The sequence below is a fragment of the Dermacentor silvarum genome, chromosome 4 (genome assembly GCF_013339745.2).
Source record: "Dermacentor silvarum isolate Dsil-2018 chromosome 4, BIME_Dsil_1.4, whole genome shotgun sequence".
Taxonomy (NCBI): Eukaryota; Metazoa; Arthropoda; class Arachnida; order Ixodida; family Ixodidae; genus Dermacentor; species Dermacentor silvarum.
Window position 1 is genome coordinate 41,977,354 of NC_051157.2, and position 22,688 is coordinate 42,000,041.

The 22,688-nt window shown below is 45.1% G+C and overlaps 3 protein-coding genes across 5 annotated transcripts; 1 reads left to right on the forward strand and 2 right to left on the reverse strand.

The window, feature by feature from the left end:
• Positions 1-1,612: 1,612 nt before the first annotated feature.
• Positions 1,613-9,739, reverse strand: LOC119449864 (NADH dehydrogenase [ubiquinone] 1 subunit C2-like). The gene is made up of 3 exons (XM_037713144.2): positions 9,522-9,739; positions 8,148-8,291; positions 1,613-1,746 (listed from the first exon to the last, which is right to left on the reverse strand). The coding sequence occupies exons 1-3, from the start codon at positions 9,703-9,705 to the stop codon at positions 1,697-1,699; spliced, it is 378 nt and encodes a 125-aa protein (XP_037569072.1). The 5' UTR covers positions 9,706-9,739; the 3' UTR covers positions 1,613-1,696.
• A 660-nt stretch (positions 9,740-10,399) lies between these two features.
• On the reverse strand, positions 10,400-13,868 carry LOC119449867 (high mobility group protein B1-like). 2 transcript variants are annotated; one of them, XM_037713148.2, is made up of 4 exons: positions 13,726-13,868; positions 11,827-12,158; positions 11,399-11,573; positions 10,400-11,290 (listed from the first exon to the last, which is right to left on the reverse strand). In XM_037713148.2, the coding sequence occupies exons 2-4, from the start codon at positions 12,123-12,125 to the stop codon at positions 11,141-11,143; spliced, it is 624 nt and encodes a 207-aa protein (XP_037569076.1). In that variant the 5' UTR covers positions 12,126-12,158; positions 13,726-13,868; the 3' UTR covers positions 10,400-11,140. The 2 variants fall into 2 exon arrangements, with proteins under 2 accessions (XP_037569076.1, XP_037569075.1); XM_037713147.2 differs by having other exon boundaries at positions 13,659-13,784.
• Positions 13,869-14,567: 699 nt separating this feature from the next.
• Positions 14,568-20,061, forward strand: LOC119449865 (histone deacetylase complex subunit SAP30 homolog). Of its 2 annotated transcripts, none has more exons than XM_037713146.2 (5): positions 14,568-14,922; positions 15,948-16,124; positions 16,320-16,442; positions 17,524-17,622; positions 19,678-20,061. In XM_037713146.2, exons 2-5 carry the CDS (start codon positions 15,957-15,959, stop codon positions 19,798-19,800), a joined length of 513 nt encoding a protein of 170 aa, XP_037569074.1. In that variant the 5' UTR covers positions 14,568-14,922; positions 15,948-15,956; the 3' UTR covers positions 19,801-20,061. The 2 variants fall into 2 exon arrangements, with proteins under 2 accessions (XP_037569074.1, XP_037569073.1); XM_037713145.2 differs by lacking the exon at positions 14,568-14,922 and adding an exon at positions 15,069-15,352.
• Positions 20,062-22,688: the final 2,627 nt, after the last annotated feature.

Below are 22,688 nucleotides of genomic sequence, written 5' to 3' on the forward strand. Positions count from 1 at the left end.
CTACTTTTTTATCCAGTGTTTCTGCTCTAAACCAACATATGACGCTTGCTGCCTATCGTCCAGTGTTGGCCTAAAAGACATTTAGCCAGAAACATTGTACTCCATACCGAACCACGGAAACATTCGTCAATAAAGGGTTAAAAGAGGGGAAAATGGAGAAGAGGGAATAGCACTAATTTGTCTTCAAAGCTTGGCTCGAGCACATGCCTTGTGTGGGATACATGTGCACTTTATTAACAATTATTTACCTTTAGGTGCAGTACACTAGCAACAGCAAACTAACAAGCAAAGACTGACAAGCAAGCAACACACTGCTTTTAAATCACAGTGATATTGCTGCTGCAAGTTTCGCCTGCTTCAGGAATTAGTCTGTATGAACTTGCATGAGGCAAGTACCTCTCCAACGTTATTTCAACACCAGAAGACTTCCAATGAAGGGTTCAGAAAATTGCGAGCGAAACTTTTTCACCCAGAAAACTTGATGCAACATTCATAAAATTGTAAAAACAAACATAAATTCGTAAACTTTAGGGGAAATTGCGGAGAGTTAAAAGGTACAGAGCTATCCTGTAATCTTTCCCTGGCTCTTGGCGTACATACATCATATCACAGTAACACCTCAAATTAGCAACAGCCTTTCCTCGATAATGCACACAAACTGCTATGTATCGATATTGTGCTACGTGAAAAAAAATATCTTTTTCTTGAATATCGGCAAAGCCAACAGCAATGATGAGAAAAACTGTAAACTGAAGTGAAGCTTAGAAGCTTTCTCATGCCTTCCAGTGCATTCTTTAATAAGCCTACATATAAAGAAAAAAAATTTCCTTGGATTAGTTGCACCTCATTTCCACTTATAGTTGCAATTACGGTATTTAAAAATTATATATGGTACACTAATAAAAAATATTTCACAAGCGTACCAAAATATTCAGGTCATCGTCAGCAGCACCGTGTGTAATGCCGGTTCTGAAAACTTAAGGGCAATGTCTTCACTGTAATTACCAGCACAAAGAGTCACATCGAGGACCTCCTAAATTGTTGTTTGAATGGTGTTGCCTCTGCAGGGTTCCATGTCATTGTTGACACTGGCGTAGCTGTTTACGTCTACAGAAACACCATTTTCTTGTCATGTAGCTAGCAGCGTCACCTTCTCCAATCGAAGTGTGCTGAAACAGGCCCCTCATTTTATTTTATTTTTTTCTGGATTGGGTCTATGGGAAAGCAACCAAATGATCACACATTGTTCCTCACATGTGAAAATTCATTTGACCATAAGTCTACTGTGATCATTGAACTAAAATTTGAACATATATACCTTTTCTTGAATCTAAATACAGATGGTAACCTGACTGATCCTTGGCCTGTTTAGCGATCTTTTAGCTATGATAATATTTTTGGGGAATCCTATGGTAGCTTTTATGGTTGTGCAGCTGCATCATGCATATATGTACTGTGAGACAGAGGTCGAACCAATGCTTTTATTTGGTAGCTCCCAGATAGAGCACGCAGATGATGATAATGATGGTTATATATAATGAAAAGGATGAAAATAAAGAGCGCTTACTTGCTGTTTCTTGCCAATAAATATTTTATCCATTCACTAAAGACACAGTGTAACCGCAAGGTTTTATTTCTATTTAACAATCTCTCAACTATGGCGACATGTGAAAAGAAGACTTGGAAGCAGCAGAACTCATCGGACTGGAATCCAGGGCTCAAGAACATCTCTGTACTTCTTCCGCTCTGAAAGACAACCACCAATGCAATTTTGCAAGGAGAAAAAAATAAAATAAAGCTAAGCTCAAAAATTATTATACACAATGCAGTTGAAGTGGGCAAAATACAGTAACTCTCATGAAGGCCCATTTGCATGCAGTGCTCCACATATTTGAACCAAGGTTGCCTACTTCAACGTTTTATCACTGGCTTCACTCAACAATAAAATATAACAAAAAACATAGACGTTTTGCCACCTATGCGGGTGGCATCGTCAGTACACAAATGGCAAGGGATGCTACGAAAGCCACGCATGCCACACATGCAAAGACAGAACTGGTCAATCATTGTTTAACAAAAGGACAGATGTTCGATTTTGATAATGTAGCCACGTTAGCACGGGAACGCCGATGGGGCCCAAGAAAATTTGTGGAATCATGGTTTATCCGTCGCAATCAATCTGCATGCAATTCTAACCGTGGCCCCCTGCCGGATGTGTACGGCAGTATCATACATAAATAGGATGTATTTTCCCATTTGTTGCCATTTGTGTACTGACAATGCCACCAGCATAGGTGGCGAAACGCCTATGTTTTTTGTTATATTTTATTGTTGAGTGAAGCCAGTGATAAAACGTTCAAGTATGAGTTCCCCTGGCTTTTGGAACATTTTTTTCAAGGTTGCCTAGCATGGCAACAGATGAACTACAAACACAAGACTATGCACTCCAGCTAGGCAGCTTAAAAGGACACGAAAGGCAAATATTAAGTCAAGCCTAATTGATAAATTAAAACTAAAAAAATCCTGTGCTTGTGTAGTTCAAGTCCAGCTCCACTAACGTGAAACCTGGGAAAGTGCGAAGCAGTGATGCACCAGCGATGTCGCTCGATGCACCCCTGCAGTTCGGCATCCATGGCACAAAGGAAGTTCCGGAGCGCGCCAACTGCTTATAAAGCCCTGTTCTTTCTCTCTTGCCACACGGCGCGTGCCGATCGTGGGCTGGAGTAGCGCTGGAGTGAGGAAAAATTGAGCGCTTGTGGAGTGGTGGCACCCTTTCTTGCGCTGCGCTGGTACCAGACTGGCGTTTGGGAAACAATTTTCACGAGTTTCTGCTAATTAATGTGCTCAATGCTTGATTATTCCTATCTTTTAAATTATTCTGAATCATGTTAGTTTATATTGAACCAGTTTTGATCAATTCTGCACTTTTTTTTACCCTGTTTTTGCGCGTGACCACGATGACATGAGATCACATTACCCGCCGACAGCCCGGGCCCTTAAAGTGCTTCGCACTTAAAAACATTTAAGGCCTATATTATCGAGAACGAAGCTTTAGTAAGCGAGAAATCGAGGTAAATGTAGGACACGATTTGAGACTCTACCGGGACATCACGTAGCAACTCATTTTACCATTTATTTTTGCTGTCACGGAGGAGAGCAAGTTGCAAGAGCTAATTTGGATCGAAGCAGGCACACTGGTTGCTGTCATGTCATTATGCAATCACGTAACAGGTGGGGCACCACGCAAAATTCTGGGCGGCAAGTGAAATTTCTGCAAGCAGCAGAAAATGCTATGTCCATGTGATATCTTGGGATGCCGTCTGCTGTGTCTTCACTCTGTTTCTGGTCTTGCTGTCGCATTCTAGCAAAAAAAAAAAAAAAAAAAAACCATAGCACTGGCTGTCAGACGCAGTTTTATGAACCGATAGCAGCAGAGGGCTTATGAAACGTCACACTTCCTCTCTCGTGGCAGGTCATTTCAATTGCGCTAAAGGAATGTGGACCCTTCAGATGCTATTTTGCACAGCAGGATTTCTGGAATGGTATTTTAACGGCCCACATTGATGTAATATAGGCCTTTAGTGTCCCTTTAACAATATAAAGAGTAGGGCTAGATGCTTTGTCTTCAAGCTGGGTCACATCAAAATGGGGAATGTTATTTGGTAAGAGGGAAGGTGGTCAAATGACAAATAAAAACAAGGGTGGGGGCCTCCTCCTTTTCTTTTAATCTGTTGTCCACCTAGTTGGCCTCCTGCCTAAAAAGGACAGGCGGAAACAAATCATAATGATGCCAGGCATTATGAGGGGCTGAGCTTGTTCAGGCCAACTCCTCTGGCCAGTCCAAAGTAAAGTCCGGGTGCAGAGGAAAAACTGCCAACACTGTAACAGCTTTCAAGAAAGGTGTGGGGTATACACCTGGTATTAGATCATGGATCTTTAGAAGTTTTACAGAGTTTCCGTCCCTGAGCTCTCCGTTTTAAAAGGGGAAGCCACGCTGTCCAACTCAGACCCATGCGACCAGCAAGAGCTGGCGTGGCGGGTTCGGGACACAGCCAAGGATGCAGGAGCCCTGGACTAAGGGCCCCTTTCCTTGCACGGGAGCCCCAGCTCCCTACGTTGACTTTTTCGTTTTGAATAAAGTTATTTCCCTCTCTCTCTTGCTGCAAGCAGTTCAATCACGCTTTGTGTGATCTTTTCTCCATGCATCTGGTCTCCCAAGTCTACAGTAGCGATATTCAGATTCCACACAGGCAGACAAACTAAAGAAGGGAGTTCATAACTCTTTCCTTCTCTTGCTTTCTTTTGCCGCTTCTACGTGCCATTCATGCATACTGTGTTTTCCTTTTTCATTATGTTTTTAGTTCACCTCGATTCCTTTATTGATAATTATCTGTGTTCGCCAATTGTTGGTGATTCCCAGTGTAGATACTAGACACCCCCACAAAGATGGCGGTCTCGTTCAGCACGTTTCACAGTGCAGTTGTTCATCTGCAATGCTTTCTACAGAATAACTGCTTTGTATGTTACAACCATGGAGCAAGATAGACAGGAGCGCCGACTCCGCTCGTCTGGAAGGGTCAAATCCTGAAACGCCAGTTGCCAGTTCACAGCACATTCACTAGAGGGAGCTGCACATGGGAAAAAATGTGGAGGGGAGGAAGCTGACCCAATCAAAAGGTGGTGTAGGTGTGCGGTTGAGCTAGAGTGTACTAGCTGCACCAAGATCAGATCTCTCTGCCCGTTGCTACCAGCAACAGCACATGGCCATGCCAGCCCATGCTCCCGTACCTCCTTGCATATTCGTTGTCTCGTCTGCTCTGCACATGCCGACGCCAGTAGCATGCATAGGTATCGCGGTTTGCAGAGAGACGTTAGCAGATGAAACGTGTCTTCACTTTAATTCATTTACTCCTATTATACCTTACAAGCTCCATGCCGGGCCTTTATTAAAGGGACACAAAGGGACACTAAAGGAAAATAATAAGTCAACATGGACTGTTAAAAGACGATTCAAGTAACCTTGCAGTGCTTGTTTCGTGCCTTAGTTATTCTGTCTTATTTAGGACTTAGTTATTCTGTCTGAAGGGTCCTTAGCGCCATTCAAATCGCCCGCCCCCGAGCGGGGAGTGGTGACACTGCATACAGCATCATCGCCCTTTACTGCTGTCGGTGAGTAAATGGCGCCCAACAGACAGCGCAACGGTTTTCTGCACAAAACACAAATGTGTGGCTATGGAGAAACCGAGCCAAGACAAAGCATTGGATTAGCCGCTGCACCTGCTCTCATCAAGTGGCGTGGACTGTTTGGGAATCCTGCGACATCGCATGGACGTGGCATTCTCCGCTACTTGCAGTTTGTGCAAGTTCCGCGAGCTAGCAAAACCAGCGCAGCACATAATATTGACGCCTTAGACGTTCACGAGCACTAATCTACCACTTTAGCTTGACTTAATATTTGCCTTTAGTGTCCCTTTAAGGGAGGTTCGACGGAATTGTGCTAGGCACAGAACAAAAAACACAGAAAATAAACGAAATAGACGGACTATGCAAGGAAAAAAAACATACAAAATTGGGGAGGGGGGGATACAACGGCACTCCGTGCAGTCTCGAGCTGTCAGCAGACAGTGGAAACAAGGTTTTAGGGCAAGGGTGCCTTTTATTACTGTCTTTATCTGAGCGTCGTTCAAACAGACAGATGCTTCACTTGCACTTTTCTCGTGACACGTGACACCTTTTGTGTCACTCTATTTCCTCCGTACCTTGTCGCGGTCATATGAAGGCCAAGTCAAGTTGGTGAGTGAAAGCTTGACTTTCTGGGTGCAGAAATTGCTCCGGCAAAAGTGAATTTTGACTTGTGCTCGAAGAGTTAATGCTGTCATTTTGTGTTGTGAAGCTGCTTGCACCGCTTTCTTCAGCAATATCGTCGTTTCAAGGCATATTCAAACCATTCTCTTCACTGAACAGATCCCTGCAACCTCCAGGCTGCAAATCGTGGGAATGATCTTCTTGAAGCAAGGCTGTAAATTCCCATTACAACACGTGTCTCAGTAAGGTAACGTAACTACAGTGTGTGCAGTTGCAGACAAATTGTTGTCCTTCTGCATTTCCACAATGGTGTCTTGTGGGTGCTCCTGGCATTCAGCATCAATGAGTTGCGTCTGGCAACCCTCGACAATCGTAGAAACGATCAAGGGAATTTCGTTTTATCGAGTAGGACATTCCCTTTATGTTCACTGCAGTACTTATAAAAAAATCAGGTGCTACTCAAAATGTCACACACATATTTTGTCTTTTGCTTTAAGTGGTCGCTTCCAGGAATTTGCTATCGCCACTGCTGCAGAGGATCAGATGGTGCTGCTAAGAGAGAAAACTTCTCCCGTCCTCTGCCATATCTGTGTTTATAGAGGGGCACAAAACACTTCATCAATTACTGTTGTGTTGTTCCGCCTTTTCAAGTATGAGTATCAACACACCTTGTTCCATCGGGCATGATTAAACATACTGAACTTTATTTTTTGTCTGCTTTCTCTAGGGACATGCACGTGCAGAAAAAGCAGGGGTATGTGTTCATTTGTGTTGTTTTTTTATTTGTGCACATATAATTTTGTGTATGATAGCTGACAAATCGAGACAGCTGATGGATCGAGTTTCTAGAAGCTTGACGTGCACCGCCCCGCCAGCTCTGCGCTACTTCCATTCTCTGCTACCATGGAAGCAACCTGTGGAATGGTTTTAATGCACCTAGATGGCGCTATACAAGGAGAGTAGTCGGCCGGGCTTGAAAGGAGAGGAGAAACCATGTGTGAATGAGGAAGTGGAGCGGAGGGAGAAAGCAAAGAACTGAACTAGACGGCCGGCGTCTGCGTTTCATGATTTGTCCAGAGCGAATACGCTGCGCGGCAGAGGAGTTGGAGCTCCTTTCTATCTCCATGGTTACAACTGCAACTTGTGTGCACCTTTCTGCTGGCAGTCTGCAATGTACTATGTTTTGGTCATGAGCGCAACTGTGGCCGCTGGTCACAGAAACACTTGCTCACAAACTGTGCTCGCTTGTTGATAAATAGGTTCAGATTTGCGACACCTGCCATGTAATAATTGCATCATATTTCGCACATGAATGTACGTAACTTACGGTGTTTTTCACTGGTAGATCTAGACCATGATTTTCTGTTCTGTGGTGGTGAATACAGATTTCACTGGTCAATTGGGACCAAGGCCGGTATAATGTAAAGCTACTCCAATCTGTTTTTATTCCAAATCGGCCATTAGCCCTGCGTGATAGGTCAAAACGGCTCCAGCTCTGCCCATATGGGTGTGGCAGCCACCCATATGGGCAGAGCTGGGGCCGTTTTGACCTATCACAGACGGCTAATGGCTGATTTTGTACAAGAACAGATTGGAATAGTTTTACGTTATACCGGCCCAGGTTCACGTTTTCTACTGGATCAACTCGCTCCGCACCGGATCGCTCTCCCCTGCTCCATTGTAACGGCACAGATTCGGGGGGAAACAGAACGAAAAGCATACGTCACTTCCGCCCGCTGTGGAACGGCGACTTTGGTTGCCATGGAAAAACACAGAGCGGAAGTCAGTTTGTGTGACATGTGCGCACAGACTTCCCGTATAATCCACCCTGGAGCATTATTGCTCTCTGCTGGCAGATTCGGATAGGTAAAATCCGAGCACTCGCTCCAGGATTTCGCCGGCCGCTCCAGATTGACCAGTGGAATATACCATTAGTTTTACATCAAATTAAACCACCCATACATACCTGTGTCCTTCCTTCTGATGTGATGAATTATTTTTCAGTCATGAATGCAACCAAAAATCTCTCTAGCATTCTTAGCATTGCTTGCTATGTATAAAACAGTGTAGGCGCACCCAAACTAACCAGTGAGCAGCAAGCAGGCCCGTAGCCAGGAACTTTCACGGGGGGCACTTGCTGAAGGCCTCAACTATTTGAGGAAAGCACCTATTTTGCAGTAATTATTTTCGGTAAAGATAAAAATTTTGAGAGGGGGGGCGCCCCTCCCCTGGCTACAGGCCTGGCAGCAAGCATGAATGAAGAGTTAGCTTTCCCAGAATTCAATTATGCTGAAAATATAACAGCAGTGTCAATGGTGCCTTGCATGTCTGCGATCTCTCACCAGGCTCTGGAAAGTCTTCTGGGTGCAACATGATGTAGCGACGAAGAATGGCATCTCGCTCCCGAGACTGGAAATCAGCGTAGCGAGAAGCGGTTTCTCCAAGGCCAACAGCAACAGCCATGAAGCTAATGTGTTTTTGAATACCTGCAAACATCAAAAGTACTTCTCAGGAAATCATGTACAAATTAGAGAAAATACAAAGCCCAGATACTTTCATCAAACGTCTCTCTTGTTAATGTATCCTTCACAATATATTCTACAATATACAGTAACGAAAGTCTCAAGGAAGCAGTTTTGTTTACTCCCTTGTACTCCCTCTCATCAAGTAACGACCACCGCATGCAGGTTGAACGACCAGGTTGCAGGACAATGTACTTTTTCACGCCCTGTAAGTGTCAGAGCTGAAAACTTCAGTTTTTTTTTTTTCTCGTTTTTTTCCTTAAACGTCTTCTCCCTGCAGCACCTGAACCCCGATGCATGAAGATGATGAATGAACCCTGAACAATAGAAATCTGATGCAGCAGCAGCTCGTTGATGAACAGCTCTGCACCATGGTCACCGTTCACTGTTCTGATGGCGCTACATTTCATGTTTTCGCCCCAGTATTGCCGACACCGGCCGCTAGAGAGGCAATTAAAATGATACGCCATTCCGAACGACAATGGCTTCTTTATCGTCGCTCGTCTGAGAGGCATGCCTTGCGCTTTGACGATATCAAATTCACAATTGTTCCCGCTGCTCATATAGATCGCGAACGCGTGCTATCATATGCAGAGCATGCGCACTTTGATATTCTCACAACTCGGACAGTCTTCTTTCGTGATAAGCGATCGAAAGTGTCACGGAGCGTCTCTCCAGTTTTGCTGGTTTTGACGCTGGCCGTCCCAAAGCTTCACTTGTTGATGGCGCATAGATCGCGCGCAAACTGCAATACACGGTGCCTATAGAAGCAAATGAGAAGTAAACCTATAAGGCGAGTTTGTTGCCATTCACATATTCAGACAGCAAAGAAAGCACTTATAGTTCTGTGCTTCAGCCAAACGCTACTATGCGAGAATGAACGTATTTATTTGCTCTTGTCTTTTTAGTATACTAACAGAGAATGGTATATATTATATATTTCCGCACTTCTGGTTTCATTGCTTCTACCATTTTTCCTAGGTTGCACCTGCAGCGGTTTCCATTTGGCGAGCATAGGCTGCGGTAGCTGAATGCAAGGAGAAAGAAATCAGTTACCAGTAGCGTTACAGTGTCTAGGACGTTACGTCTGCACACAACATGCTAAATCAGCACAAAATGAAGCCTTAGAACAGCTTAGGCACTCTCCAGTGTACACAGCTCCCAAGGGCAAACGACACATGCAGAGAAACTTACCGCTCATCATAGGCTTCCTCATGAAATAGTTCGATATACAAGCTGCAAATCCACCGAGCACTGCTGGGATGCCCCAGTAAAAAACGCGTTCCATAAACACCTTATGTTCATTTGGAGGCTCGCGACTAAATAAGTTCTCGTAATATGGGGGCAGCTTGCCATACTTTTCGTCTTCCGCCATCATCTCTACAAAGCCACAGCTTGCAACTACCGTGCATGGTAGAGAAGTCACCTTAAGTACACCGCTATGCGCATTTCGAAGTGCACATTGATGATGATGATACTACCTTCCATTTCTTGTGGGTGTGGTAGCAGGCGCCGCGTCGTTTTATTTCCATTCACTTCGTAGCAGTTCATTTGAAGTCTATGCAAGGTCAATTCGTACGTTAGTTATTTATTCTATGGTCGTACCAGTCACACGCGAACGCGCTTCAGTGCGGGTCACGCCTCAGCCTTTTACCCAACCTAAGCTACAAAAAATACCGCCGCCTCCAGAGCTTTTTAATAGTTTCGGCCGTGTATGTGACGCAAATATAGACAATCAAACCGCATAGCATTTGTTGCACAAAAATTGTAAAGTATTTAAGACTATTGGTAAACGGGCCGACTGCGTCGACACTGCTGCTTGGCTGCAAGTGGTGCAAAACTCGCAGCGAAGACCCAATCCGTATACAAGTTTTCCTCTCATCTTACCTTTCTGTTTTCACGATTAGTGCATCCAAATTGTTTTGACTGCATAGAATGCGATGGCATTGCTGCTTCGCGACGTCTTGAAGCTGCAATGCTTCATTTGCAGTTTCACTTCACTGATGTAAATCAAAAGGAGGGGTTTGAAGCACCTCTTAGAATCACATAGGCCATACTTTCTCAAACAGATCTGTGACATGCTAAATGTCTTTATTGAAAGCCATCGATACAAAAAATAGTTATGCCACTAAAATGAGTCTTGTCGAATAGCAATGACGAATGAGCAAAAGAGGTGAATTAGCAATGAGGTATGATAACAGAACACAACTGAAAGCCCGAGACAGTACATGTGGCACCGGAAATTAAAACCCATGTGGGCCAACAAAACCTCGGGAGAGAAAAAAAAAAAAAGGTATATACAGGCTTACACATCAGTGCAAAAAATACAATGACGAACCATAAGTTTGTGGTGTGGCTAAGTGATCTTCAAAATGGGCAACGATGTGGTTTGCTCACACTGTGTACACCAATGATGAAGAGATTTAGTAAATTTTTACAGTAATTAAGTTAAAACAGTATCTTATTTGTTACTCCACATGCACACATGTACAAAAGACGGGAGGAGAAAAGTGAATGAAAACAGAGAAAAAAAAAAAAGAAAGCAGTCACTTTGCCTGCATGAAACAGGGTAAAGATTATAACACCCGTTTTGGGGCCCCTTCAGAAGATTTTTATCTGTTTTAGAATGATGCATTACACGGGACCCTGAGAAAAAAACATAATTAAAAAGTGAACCAAAAATAAAAGTAAACAAGAAACGGCAACTATGAACACAAGTGGCATAGCCACAAGGCCAGAAGTCTGGACAAGAAATAAAACGAACGGGAGGATGGGGGAAAGAAAATGAAGTGTATGCGTAGGAGTGATGCTTCTCAATCCTCGTCGTCGTCATCATCTTCTTCAGCATCCTCAACCTCATCTTCGTCCTCATCATCATCATCATCGTCCTCTTCCTTCTTCTTGGCCTTCTCCTTTGGTGGAGATGCAGCCTTAGGCTTCTTTCCCTTGTAGGCCTTTAGTTCCTATAATGCAAGCAACAGAAAATCAACTTCAATGTACAGCAGTGCACACAGGTGTGCAACATTGACAAACGCAATTCTGAGGGAACTACATAACAATTTGAAACTTGCCTTCTCGTAACGCGCCTTGTCCTTGGCAGCCAGGCCCTCGTATTTTGACTTGACTTCGTCGCCGACCTCATTCCATCGCCGACCCAGCTCCTTCGCCACCTCCCCAACTGAGGCATCCGGGCTCTCCTGGCGCACATTGGGTCTCTCGTCATTGCAGAACCAGAAGAAAGCAGACCTGCAACAAAATGCCAAACTTCAGCATGTCTTGTTCCAACTGGCAACAAAAGCTAGCAAGCACAAACTTTGCCTTGGCCATTGGACAACTGGGGTCATTTAATACACAGCACTCTAGCCTGACATCAATATTCCAAGAATTTAAATTGCACCACAGGCTTGTCTAATCAAGAGTCAGAGCTCTAACTGTCTGGTCAAGTGACTGCAGGCTGAAAAGAGGTGCTAAGCACTCCAAATCTGTTAGGGGTTCTTACAGGGGGCGCTTAGGTGCGTTGGGGTCCTTTGCGCGCTTGCGCTTCTTAGACTTTTCACCCTTTGGTGGCTTGTAGTCTGCCATCTCGGTGTCAAAGCGCTTCTTGTCCTTGTCGGCCATCTGGTGGAAGCGCTTCTTCTCGCTCTCGCTCATGGTCTTCCAGCGCTCGGCGCATTTCTTCGAGAACTCGGCGAAGACCACGTTCTCGTTTGGGTGCTTCTTCTTGTGCTCCTCCCGGCAGGTCTGCACAAAGAAGGCGTACGCAGACATCCGGCCGCGAGGCTTGTCTCCTTTGCCCATGTTGATAACTTGTCAGCCGAGTGTCACGAGAATCTGCGTCAGAATTGCAAAGGGGAGGAAAAAAAAAAAAAGTTTAGTCGATGTCCAGGCAGTTGAGTGTGCGCGGTTTGACAGGGTTACTCAGCAGGGTATCTAGCACCACCGTGAGCCAAACGCTTCCTAAATAGGCATGAAGAAACTACCCGGTGGTTATCGAAAAATATGACGCCAAAAACAAGCGAGCGCCACTAAACCCGCAACAGCTACTAAAGAGAAAGAGAGAGGGAAAAAAAAAAAAAAAAAGGCGCGCAACGCGTCTGCCAGGAAATCGTCTGCTTCGAATTGTCACACGGCCACCCTTCCTTACGATTCGGGGCAAATCACCTGAACTGCACACCAGAAATAAAAACGCCGGGCGAAAAAAAAAATCGCCGAAGTTATTTAAATCGAGAAAACTGAATAATAATAAAAAATCATGCGCGCCAAATGTAATTTATAGCAAATGTACGTACAAGACTTCTCGGGAAAGTGCCGGCGAACGCAGCAACCAGCCGCGCAAAACGTTCGATTCCAATTGGGAGAAGTACTACATACAACACGAATTCATACATCCTCTAAACTCGGTGCAAAAAAAAGAAAAATGCAACGCGCTAACTGCTCACAAGCGGACACAACCTGCTAGCAGACTACATATCAACATGCTCCCGAAACGCCACGCAACTAGAGTTCAAGAACCCGGCTAGGAAAAAAACAACAGCGACGCGAGAACACTTGAAGTGCAACGGAAGCGAATTCCGAACCATTAAAGCTGCCTATGAACGTTAATAACACGACAGAAGTCAGCGCGACGCGTTTCTACCTGGGGCCCGCAAGCGAGGCGCGTAATGGAAGCCAACGCGGGAGTCGCAAGCACTGTAAATAGCTATGAGCGAGGAAGAAATCCCCGTCTTCATCAATGAAAGCCCCGTCGAAATATGCCCTTGAACGTTATCATGGCTTCCTTAGCTAACACTTGCAATCCGGGGTTCTTCGCAGCAAACTTGCTAACAAACTCAAAAGTGAGTTCGGGCACAGCCGGCTTTTCCTATGGAGCGGGCGTCCCATAGAGAATATAGGTAGCTTTAGGTTCCCAATGAGCGGCCGCTCTACGTCCATAGCAAAAGCATGGGGCGCCTTGCAACAAAGGCTGGAAAAACGGCCCGATTTCAGTCATTTTTCCCGCTATAAAGAACGCTTAAATTCGCACCGGAAAACAACGCGAAATAAAGTTTGAGCCCTCTGCTCCACAAGAGCAGCCTCAGAATAACGAAAGATTAAGCAGGCACAGCAGTAAAATTTTTCGAACAGAAGCGATCGCAGCCCGCATGCCACCATAGAAACACTATGGCGTCCATAGGCTTCCTTTGTGAGGCCTCGTCTACCCAAGGGTTCCTACGGCCCCATAGAGTTACATGTAATGCCGAGTTTACAAACTCGCGAATTACTTGGTCTTGCAGAAAAATGTCACTATGAAAAAAAATCGCATTCATCTACAGTGTTCTAGAACACACTTACTGCGCACAAGATGGAGGCTCGAAGGTATTTCGTTGGGAAGATTTGCAATAAACAAGTCGACACTCACCGCAGCGATGGCTTCCTCAGAACCGACCGACCCACGGAGCAGAAACGCTACGCCGTTGAATTCTCGCCACAGGAAAGCATAGGAAAAGTTGTGATTGGCGGGATTTGGATTGAGCGCAAAACCTCATCCTATAGAAGCGCGAGTTTTTGTCACGTGGGCACTGCTCTTGGCCAATTGTGGGCGAGCAAGGAGCGAGCGCGGGAATCGCGCGTGAGCAACGTTGGCGCGAATAGCGACAGCGGTGGCAGCGGCCGGCAGCTAGCAGACGACGTCACCTCGTAGAAAAAATATGTACCACCAAGAAGTGTATGTTCTGCTCTACACGAACACACAGTGGCAAAAGGGGTGACTAAAATACTCTATGTTACCTGAAGCTGCACAGCAGCGTGTTTTACGGCAATAAAATACAGCTTCAGGCATCTAAATACCATTTGTTTGCGACTTATATGCGAAACATTTACGCCACTAATTATTTTTGAGACGTTTGGTCAATAAATGTCGCACGTTGATGCAGATAAAGACGATTCCTTTGATCAATAGTAAGGCATTAGTTAATAAAAAGTCACATGTATTGTGTTGTACTGGTTTGTGCAGCATGTGCGAGTTTCTGGACTGGATTAATTGTACAACTGCGGACTGATCGACATTAATGATATTCGAAATAACTGCGGTGCTGTGACAAGTACACCAAACTAACAGCGAAAATAAAACGACTAAACAGCCGCAACATGTTGCTCTGCCTTTTTTGGTGCATGAGCTTGGCAGGGCGTGATGGCGATGGCACCGATCCACGAGCATTTCGTGACGTCATAGAAGCGCCGTCGTTTCATCCAATCGGTGTTTAGAAAGGTTTTCGCCGTGCTCGTGGTTTTCTGCTATTCTGTGTGCGTTTGTTTTACGTATTTTTGCGATTTGCTCTCGCTCTCCTGTGCGCTCTCTTGCACCGAAGCTTTCACTGTGCTGTCTTCCTCCCCTACTCCCTTGCCACCACCGCCGACGCTCTTTGGCGCTGCGCTTGGAGGCACATACGCCGGTTCTGTGCGCTGTCAGCTACACGGAGTGTAAACAAACTGCAGCAGTCGCTACCTTGGCTTCATCACTAAGTGAACCGCATCCTTGCGTTGGCTCAGCTACCAGCCCGATTCATCTCTTACGTTGCTGTGACAAGACCGACAGGTCTGCGGTCCCGGCATCAAGGTAAATATCGCGACGTTCCACTCCGTGATCCGTCGCTGCAGTCGTACGCCAATCGGCAGAAGCACATGCCAGCCACAGCGTCGTGTCTGCTGCGATTTGGCGCCAATTAGCATCCGTGAGCTCGAGCAGCCTTCATTGCCTTTCCATACAGCAGTCGCGATCGACTCTCGGCTGCCGCCGTGTCTTACCCCTGTGCGTTGCAGCCGGTTAGGCCTACGTTTAAGCGACGTCGCCCTCCCGCGAGCGCGCCGTGCCCTCTCCGACATCTCGTAGTATGCCCGCGGTTGGCATGCGTGGCCGCGCCGGCGGAAAGTCGAGGTCGCTCTTGCTTCGCCCTGCCTCGGTGTCAAAACTCTCGTCCGGCTTGCCACTGTTGCGCAAACAGAGCATGGTCGCCACTTCAAAGACCCCTCTGACAGACACTTCTCTGGTAGGCACCCATCATCGCGACCGGGCGTTGTGCGCTGCGGCGACCTATTTTCCGTGCCAGGTCTCGTGGCTTGCACGACATGTGGCCTCTTTGCTTTGGACAGCTGATCATGCAGCTGGCGATTCGGACATTCAACTCAGTTCCGCGAACGTGCTCCTGTAGGTTTCTCATCTGCCACTTTCCCAACAAATCTTACGGAATTCATCGCGCAGCTTCGCCATACGATTTAATATACGATTAAATTTCGTGCGGAGCGCTTTTACGTCTGCGGATTAATTTTTGCCTAGTGGCTGTGTCTGGGTTGTGGGTGGTTGCTTGGCACGCGCCGAAATTTTTATTTTGCTTCCCAATAACCAAAGCCCCATCAGTCAGCGCGCGCCCGTTATTGCGTTGTTTCTATCATTGCATTCGAGCGGGCACTTTCAGATTGGAGTGATCGTCCTCGACACGTTACTTTCGCCCGTACTCTGATCATGCAAGCTCCCCGGGAGTGCCGTGCTCCGGTTTTCTGTCGTCTGTCGAGGGGGCATGCACTTGGCGTGTGCCTCCTATGCGCCGCGGTTAGCCTGACGTGCTGTGTCCTCGTACGTTTCAGAGTGGCCCGATGAACGGATTTAGTACAGAAGAAGAAACGCAGAGCGGGCACAACCAGATCTGCTGTCTCTTGGACGACTCCGAGCGGTGCACGCGGCCAGCCGGAAATGCCAGCTACAGCAAACGAATCCAGAAGACGGTAGCTCAGCGCAAGCTGAAGCTCAACATTGATCCCAGTGTAAGTGACGCTGCAAAAATCGAAAGAATCGTGTTGTCCGGTATTCGGAGGCCGGATAATGCGTCCATATAACCATTCTGTGGAGACAGACGGCGCCGCCGAAGAGTGTCCATTTAGATGTGTAGCGTGCGGTCGACACGTTTCCATTTCGCGCAGCGTAAAAACACGCGTTTTCTTTCTCGTCTTCTTTTGCAGGCACGGCACATCTACATCTGCGACTACCACAAAGGTGTCATCCAAAGTGTGCGCACCAAGAGGAAGCGCAAGGACAGTGAAGACGACAATGGTTCCAATGAGCAAGAAATGGACATTCCTGAGGCAAGTTTACTTCTGAGAGGATTTAGGCTGCATTGGGACGGAGACGAAACTTGGCTTATGGAAATTATCCTTGTCACACTATGTTGCATCTGTATCCCATGCATCAATGTGCGGACAATTTTTACCATGAGATGTACCACTTTTCTGAGTAATATGTGCTGCAGGCTAGTTGGTTCTTTATTTAGGATATTAATGCCAGAAACCTACAGTGAAGTAAACTTCGAATGCATGCGTGTTTGCACATAAACCAAAACAACCATGCAAGCTCCAAATCGTTCAGACAGTCCTATCTAAATATATTTGTTTATTGCAATAGAGGGATACCGAGGGAATGCTGACATTTTGCTCCCTTTTTCTTAATGGCAACCAGGTCTAGGCTTTTCCCTGTCTCTGGCACAAGAATTCTTGGGAAAAGCTGTGACCAGTTGCCCTAGAATTAATGGAGGCATTGTACATATAGAAAAAGGGAGTGCAATGTGTCAATTTTCCCTCAATATTCCTCTATCGCAATTAACAGAATTATATAGATATGGCTGTCTAAATTATATGGAAAACAGCTTTCACAGTTGGAGCTCTTTTTGTGTTTGTGAAAACATAGATGCATCCAAAGTTTACTTCGGTGTAGGTTTCTGGCATTGTCCGTATCTTGTCCACTTTGCTGCCTTCCTTTTGAATTATTGCGGCATGGCTTTCTCCAAGGGCATTTTTCGTTGGGACCTTAACTAGTAGGACAGTTTGAGGCAGCTTGCATGTGATGTCGCAGACTGTGTCTGCTACTTGTAGGAAATGCTGTCTCATCTTAGGCAAGTGTGATTACAGAGGCTTGGACATTCTCACTTGTCTTCACGGAACTCTTGGTCTAGCAGTATAGTGACTGCAGTAATGTTCCTGCAAGCCTAGTATATTCACTATGTCTTGCGATGTTAAGGTCTGTCTTGTCACATTCAGCTGGCGCTTAATTTGAGACTTCAGGGCTTTTCTGAGTAGTCAGGCTGCTTGCTTGTCAAGTAACAGCGTTATTTTTAACAGTATGTTTAAAAAATCGTTTTGCAAACTTTTTCTGCTTTCTACATGATTACAGGTGGACCTGTTCCAGCTTCAGGTGAATACGTTGCGAAGGTACAAGCGGCATTACAAAGTCCCCATGCGGCCTGGACTCAACAAGGCGGAACTGGCTGATGTGAGTGAATTCCTTCCGTAAAAAAACATATTGGAAGTTTGGCATTGCTGTAGCAATGAAAGCGCATTGATATGTCCACTGAATCATTTCTTTGATATGAAATTGTCTGGCTTTTTTGGATCATTTGCTAGATAGGTGGAACCTGGGCCGGTATTTTGTAGCGATGCCTTTCTGATGCTAATGCCTCTTTGCACTTGGTCACTGGTCAGAGCGACGGTCCGCTCACGTTATCAACGGGATCAGCCGGCCTTGAGAGGTGGATGATGAGACTAGTATAGAATAAAGCATAACGCATTGCTACAAAATACCGGCCCTGTACAAGTTCCATTCAAATTGTAACATTTCATATTTGTTGACAGCCCACACCCAATGTATAGCATAATTAAGTAAAGTTTGTGGTGGATCTTCTTGCTTTTAACCAGTCGTGTTGGCAGCTGTAATGGCTCCTGTTGCCGAATATTGAGGAGCAGAGTTAAGTTTAGCATTGCAGGCCATGCCTTACAGCTTCCCTGCTGTGTGAAACCCATTTCATTTATGTCATTTATCTGATAGCACTCTGCTTTTACAAGACTGCCCAGCGGGCCCATCTCGGAAATGTGGCTGGCTGACCTTATTGCTCTGGTGCCCATCTTATCAGTAGTGCATTTGCATTGTCAATAGTGTTGTTGGAAGGAGAAAAGGTAGCTACTTTACTGGTGCAGTCTTGTTATGCATTAGTGATGTTATGCGTTATAAACTGACAGCTTCCTTTTCGCTCCTAAAGGCGAGCACTTGTATGCATTGCCTGTTTACGTGATAGCTGGCTGCCCTTTTAGTTCCCAAGTTCCTTCTGGAGAAAAATGCACATAATTTTTCAAGATCTTATTTGCACAGTAGATTGGTCACACAACTTCATGTAATTTATCCTTGGTTTTGTGGTTTCTTAGTGGGTTGATGTTAGACTGAATTAATTCCTGAGGGAGTCGTGGCTAAGTGGAACGCAAGACTTTGGCTGGGTGCAGTATTCAATTCCTAATTAATTAAAACCCAACCTCATCTATTCAGATTTGAACTGTAAATGTAGAAGCAGGCCTTTATGCCTAAGGCCACATATCAGCTTTTACATTAGGGGCAGCTTTTCTTTCCGATATACTTTTAGTATTTGCTCTATGTTCAGGGTATTCTATTTTATGCTTGCATAGAGGATGTTTTATAGGGAAAACTTTGCCGACAATGATGCCAATGGTCAATCATCCTCACAGCCTGGTGTGCAGAGCCAGTAGCTGTCAATCTAGCTGTTCATTTTGTTTGTTCACAGTGTAAAAAAGTGAACGAACAGATTTGAGATGGGAAGAAACAGTTATAGTGCCTACTCACTAATACAACTTTGCTCTTGGAAGCAATGCAAGAAAAAAAAATAAAGCGACAATAAGGGAAACCGTGTGGCTAGATTTTTTATTGAGTTTGCTTTGTTAACAAAGCATGTCTGGTTCCTTGAATGGTTGAGGTATCATGATGTGCCTTCTGACATTTGTTGTTTGTGTTGTCTTTGTCACTTGTTGCTTGTGTTTGCTTGTTTCCATCCCACGTCTGTTCCATTTGCTCTTTCACTCAACCCCCGTGACACCTTACCAACTAGCCCAGCCCAGGTGCAGTTCAGTTTGCCAGGCCACTATTTCAGGGGCGGGTATTCTGTAAGAGTCCACCTAGTGGATTGTCCATTTCGGCCGCTGCCAATTGGCTGCAGCTGCACAATGAGGAGGAGACAGCCAGTCTCCTTCTCGCTCGTAGAGCTGCAGCCAATCAGTGACAGCCGAAATGGACAGTCCACTACGTGGACTCTTATAGAATACACCCTTGAATACAAGTTGCAGGGTGTTGGGTTTGAGTATCCCTAGTTATCATCAGTGGTCTATAAATTTTTTGTCTCCGATACTATAGGCATGTAACAAAAATATGATAGGATATAACGAAAGCATTTCCGTGTCAGGTATGACCTAGTTTTGATGAAGTTTGACTGTAGTACTGCACAAGTATTTTAAACAGCATCATAATGTTTCTCTGTTTTTCACGCAGACATTGGCACGGCACTTCAGGACCATTCCGATTGCAGAGAAGGAAGCCATCACCTTTTTCATTTACATGGTCAAGAACAACAAGAACAAGCTGGACCAGAAGAATGGTGCCGACCCATGCTGAACCAGATCAACTCTGTTGGCAGAGTGGTGCGCGTTTTGTGAAGCCGGTGCCCATCTTCGTCTTGTGGACTGAGGAATGCAGTTAGCTCTATCATCCCGCAATCACCACATTCACCACTTCCTCCTGTATATATACCATCTAGCTGCTTCCTCTTGTACATACTATACATATAAACACATTATATATGTTCATGTGCGTACTGAAAAAAAAAAATGTGTACATAAGAATAAAACCACGATTGTTTATTCGTTGGTGCACCTATATTCGTCTGCTGCTTCGACACTGCTTTGAAAGATGTCAGCGTAAAGTTGGGTCACCGCCATCAGTCAATGTACAGATGTTGCTTCTGGGAGTGGAATTCGAAGCACACTGCAGCAACAGTTCTCATGGAAGTAGTTGTTCAGTTATATGGAGCTGTTCCCATAACCCTTGATATAGCACAGCGACAGAACCAGTGCCAAGATTTTGCAAGAATGTTTAATAGCAAAGCTGTTTAAGCCAGCCGTGACTTGTGCGTGCACCACGAAATTATCATCAGCATTAGCTTGAGCGTCGTCGTCTTCTTCTTCCGCAGTTTAAGCCAGCCGTGAATTGTGCGTGTGCCACAAGGTTATCATCATCAGCATTGGCTGGAGCGTCGTCTTTTGCAGTTTAAGCCAGCCGTAATTTGTGCGCGTGGCATGAAACTGCCACGCCGTAGCCACGGCAACCAGACACCACACAGACACGGCTGTCGAGCTCCCGCCAGCTGCGCACTACTGCGCATGCGCCGTGAAGTCGTCCTGGGGCGTGTGCGCTTGCCACACGGGAGAAATAAATAAAACAAAATGAACGTTCTTGGGCAAAGCGGAATTCGAACCCGGGTACCCAAGGTCCGAAGGCGAGCGTCATAACCAACACGCTATACACCTGCGCTTGCAGAACGTGCATTTATGGGAACCATATGGTTGCATTATACTGACGATTGCAACACAACTTCTTTTGGGAGAGAGAAAGGAGAGAGATAACCTAGCTACAACCAAAAGACTCAATCAATCGGCCAGCTTCGCTGTGTCTTTTTTTTTTTTCACCATTCATTTTGCCGTATTACATCGCTTATGATCAGTACTGTGGCTTATAAAAGAAAAGTAAGAATGGAGGAAAGAATCGTTATCGTATATACTATAACCACGGATGTTTTTAATAGCATGTTGCAAGCCCTTAGGAGAAAATAGTTCACATGAAAGTAAGCTGGCATTGCAACAAATTGATGAACACTGGTTAAGCTCACCTTAATGGTTTCTTGCTTTGTCATGCTGTTAAATTGAAGGTTCACATGGCACATAAAGGCAGCCTTTGAAGCTAACTTTGCACTTGTACAGCCCTCTCTGTAGGGTACCTGTAGTGGACAAAGCGTGCTGCGACTGTTAGCATTCTTGTCAGGATCAACACACCTGGTACTTTGTCTTTGCCAAAACAGACAAGAATGGCAATAGACAGACTCCAGTTCCGTTTCATGCATTTGCTGAATTACAGCGCTGGCTCATCCAGAGCTATACACTCTAATTATGATGACAATTTGGGCTTGGCATTGTAAAGCTCATTCGAGATTTCCTTCCACCAAAATCGCATGTGATATTTTTCAATCAGTCGTTGCAGCTTTTTGGGCTTGGTGGCATTCAATTCTCTCATTCATGAGTCCTTTTGCATGGCCATAGTTTCGTGTGACCTGGACTAGGGATTTCACTCAGATTTCACTCACGCCTTAATTTAATGGACACCACTTTGCAAACACATCCATGACCACAGCAGTGCCGTGATGAACAGGCTACAGCGCTATGTACTTCTACAGACAGCTCTCGCCTGCTCTCTTGCTTCACGGCTTCTGAAGAGAATCCAAGTTTGCATCTAAACTTTCAAGTCTTGATATTCAGCCATCTCGCAAAGTGCAATGCACAGACTACTTTTTCATCCTAACAAACCTCATTTCAATACAGGCTGTTTGGATAAGGTATTCTGCTTGCTTTGAGAGGGCCATTTGCTTGTTGGCTGATTCACCTGGTCAGCCATTTGAGCCAAGTAATGACACTAATTTCCTGTAGTAAATGCACACACATACATATAGGCTACAGAAATAAATTGAAGTAATATAAAAATTACAAGTGGGAGCAAATACATGTTTCTAATTGAGTAATCAGATCAGATGGATGGGCAATTGCATTCTAAAGAGACACCTGGGGCATGGCATCTGCTTGTGTGGAAAAATGTGCAATAATGTCTGAAACACATCACTTCTATCATGTTTGCAGAATGCATGGAGCCACTGAAAAACTCCTGTGTGGAATTAGCATATATTACTGATGCTTCTCATTATGTATTTACTATAAAAGGACGCTTATGGCTGAGAAAACGTTTGAAAAAAAGAAAAGACCCACAAGAACACCTGGGACATATTTCAGTTCCAGTCCAACAAGTGAGTAGCCAGGTAGCAGCTAGCCACATTTCAAATTGCGATTACTTAGTGCACCATGGCTATAGAATACAATGTAAACTTGTTTCAAGGTGATCACAGGAGACATATTAGAGAGATTGGGATAAGTATGAAAGAGGCCTTCTAACCTAAATGGCAGTGAGAGTAGTTGGTAGAGTATTGCCACCTTTTCATATATGAATTTGTCCTTGTTGTTTATAAAAGCCATGTAAAAATCAGTTCAATAGCCTCTCAATGTTGCAAGGACACCCAGTCAGCATCAGAAAGCAGCAGCTTCATTTCACACTACACATTTGTCGGCAAAATCTGTTCCAGTATTTTAGACACCTGCACCCATTCCCGGTAGTTTCGTGCATATGTTAATCACTTCATAGCACACTGTTAAACTATCCACCATAACTGATACACTCAAGAACAG

Excerpts from the sequence above, each read along its gene's own strand:
- LOC119449864 (XM_037713144.2), bottom strand. The coding sequence starts at position 9,705 with ATGATGGCGGAAGACGAAAAGTATGGCAAGCTGCCCCCATATTACGAG. Across the intron at positions 8,292-9,521 it reads GAGGAAGCCTATGATGAGCG|GTATTCAAAAACACATTAGC; the intron begins GTAAGTTTCTCT and ends TGATGTTTGCAG. Across the intron at positions 1,747-8,147 it reads AGAAGACTTTCCAGAGCCTG|AGCGGAAGAAGTACAGAGAT; the intron begins GTGAGAGATCGC and ends GTTGTCTTTCAG.
- LOC119449867 (XM_037713148.2), bottom strand. The coding sequence starts at position 12,125 with ATGGGCAAAGGAGACAAGCCTCGCGGCCGGATGTCTGCGTACGCCTTC. Across the intron at positions 11,574-11,826 it reads AACGCACCTAAGCGCCCCCT|GTCTGCTTTCTTCTGGTTCT; the intron begins GTAAGAACCCCT and ends ATTTTGTTGCAG. Across the intron at positions 11,291-11,398 it reads ACAAGGCGCGTTACGAGAAG|GAACTAAAGGCCTACAAGGG; the intron begins GCAAGTTTCAAA and ends CTTGCATTATAG.
- LOC119449865 (XM_037713145.2), top strand. The coding sequence starts at position 15,197 with ATGCCCGCGGTTGGCATGCGTGGCCGCGCCGGCGGAAAGTCGAGGTCG. Across the intron at positions 16,125-16,319 it reads AGCTCAACATTGATCCCAGT|GCACGGCACATCTACATCTG; the intron begins GTAAGTGACGCT and ends CTTCTTTTGCAG. Across the intron at positions 17,623-19,677 it reads ACAAGGCGGAACTGGCTGAT|ACATTGGCACGGCACTTCAG; the intron begins GTGAGTGAATTC and ends TTTTTCACGCAG.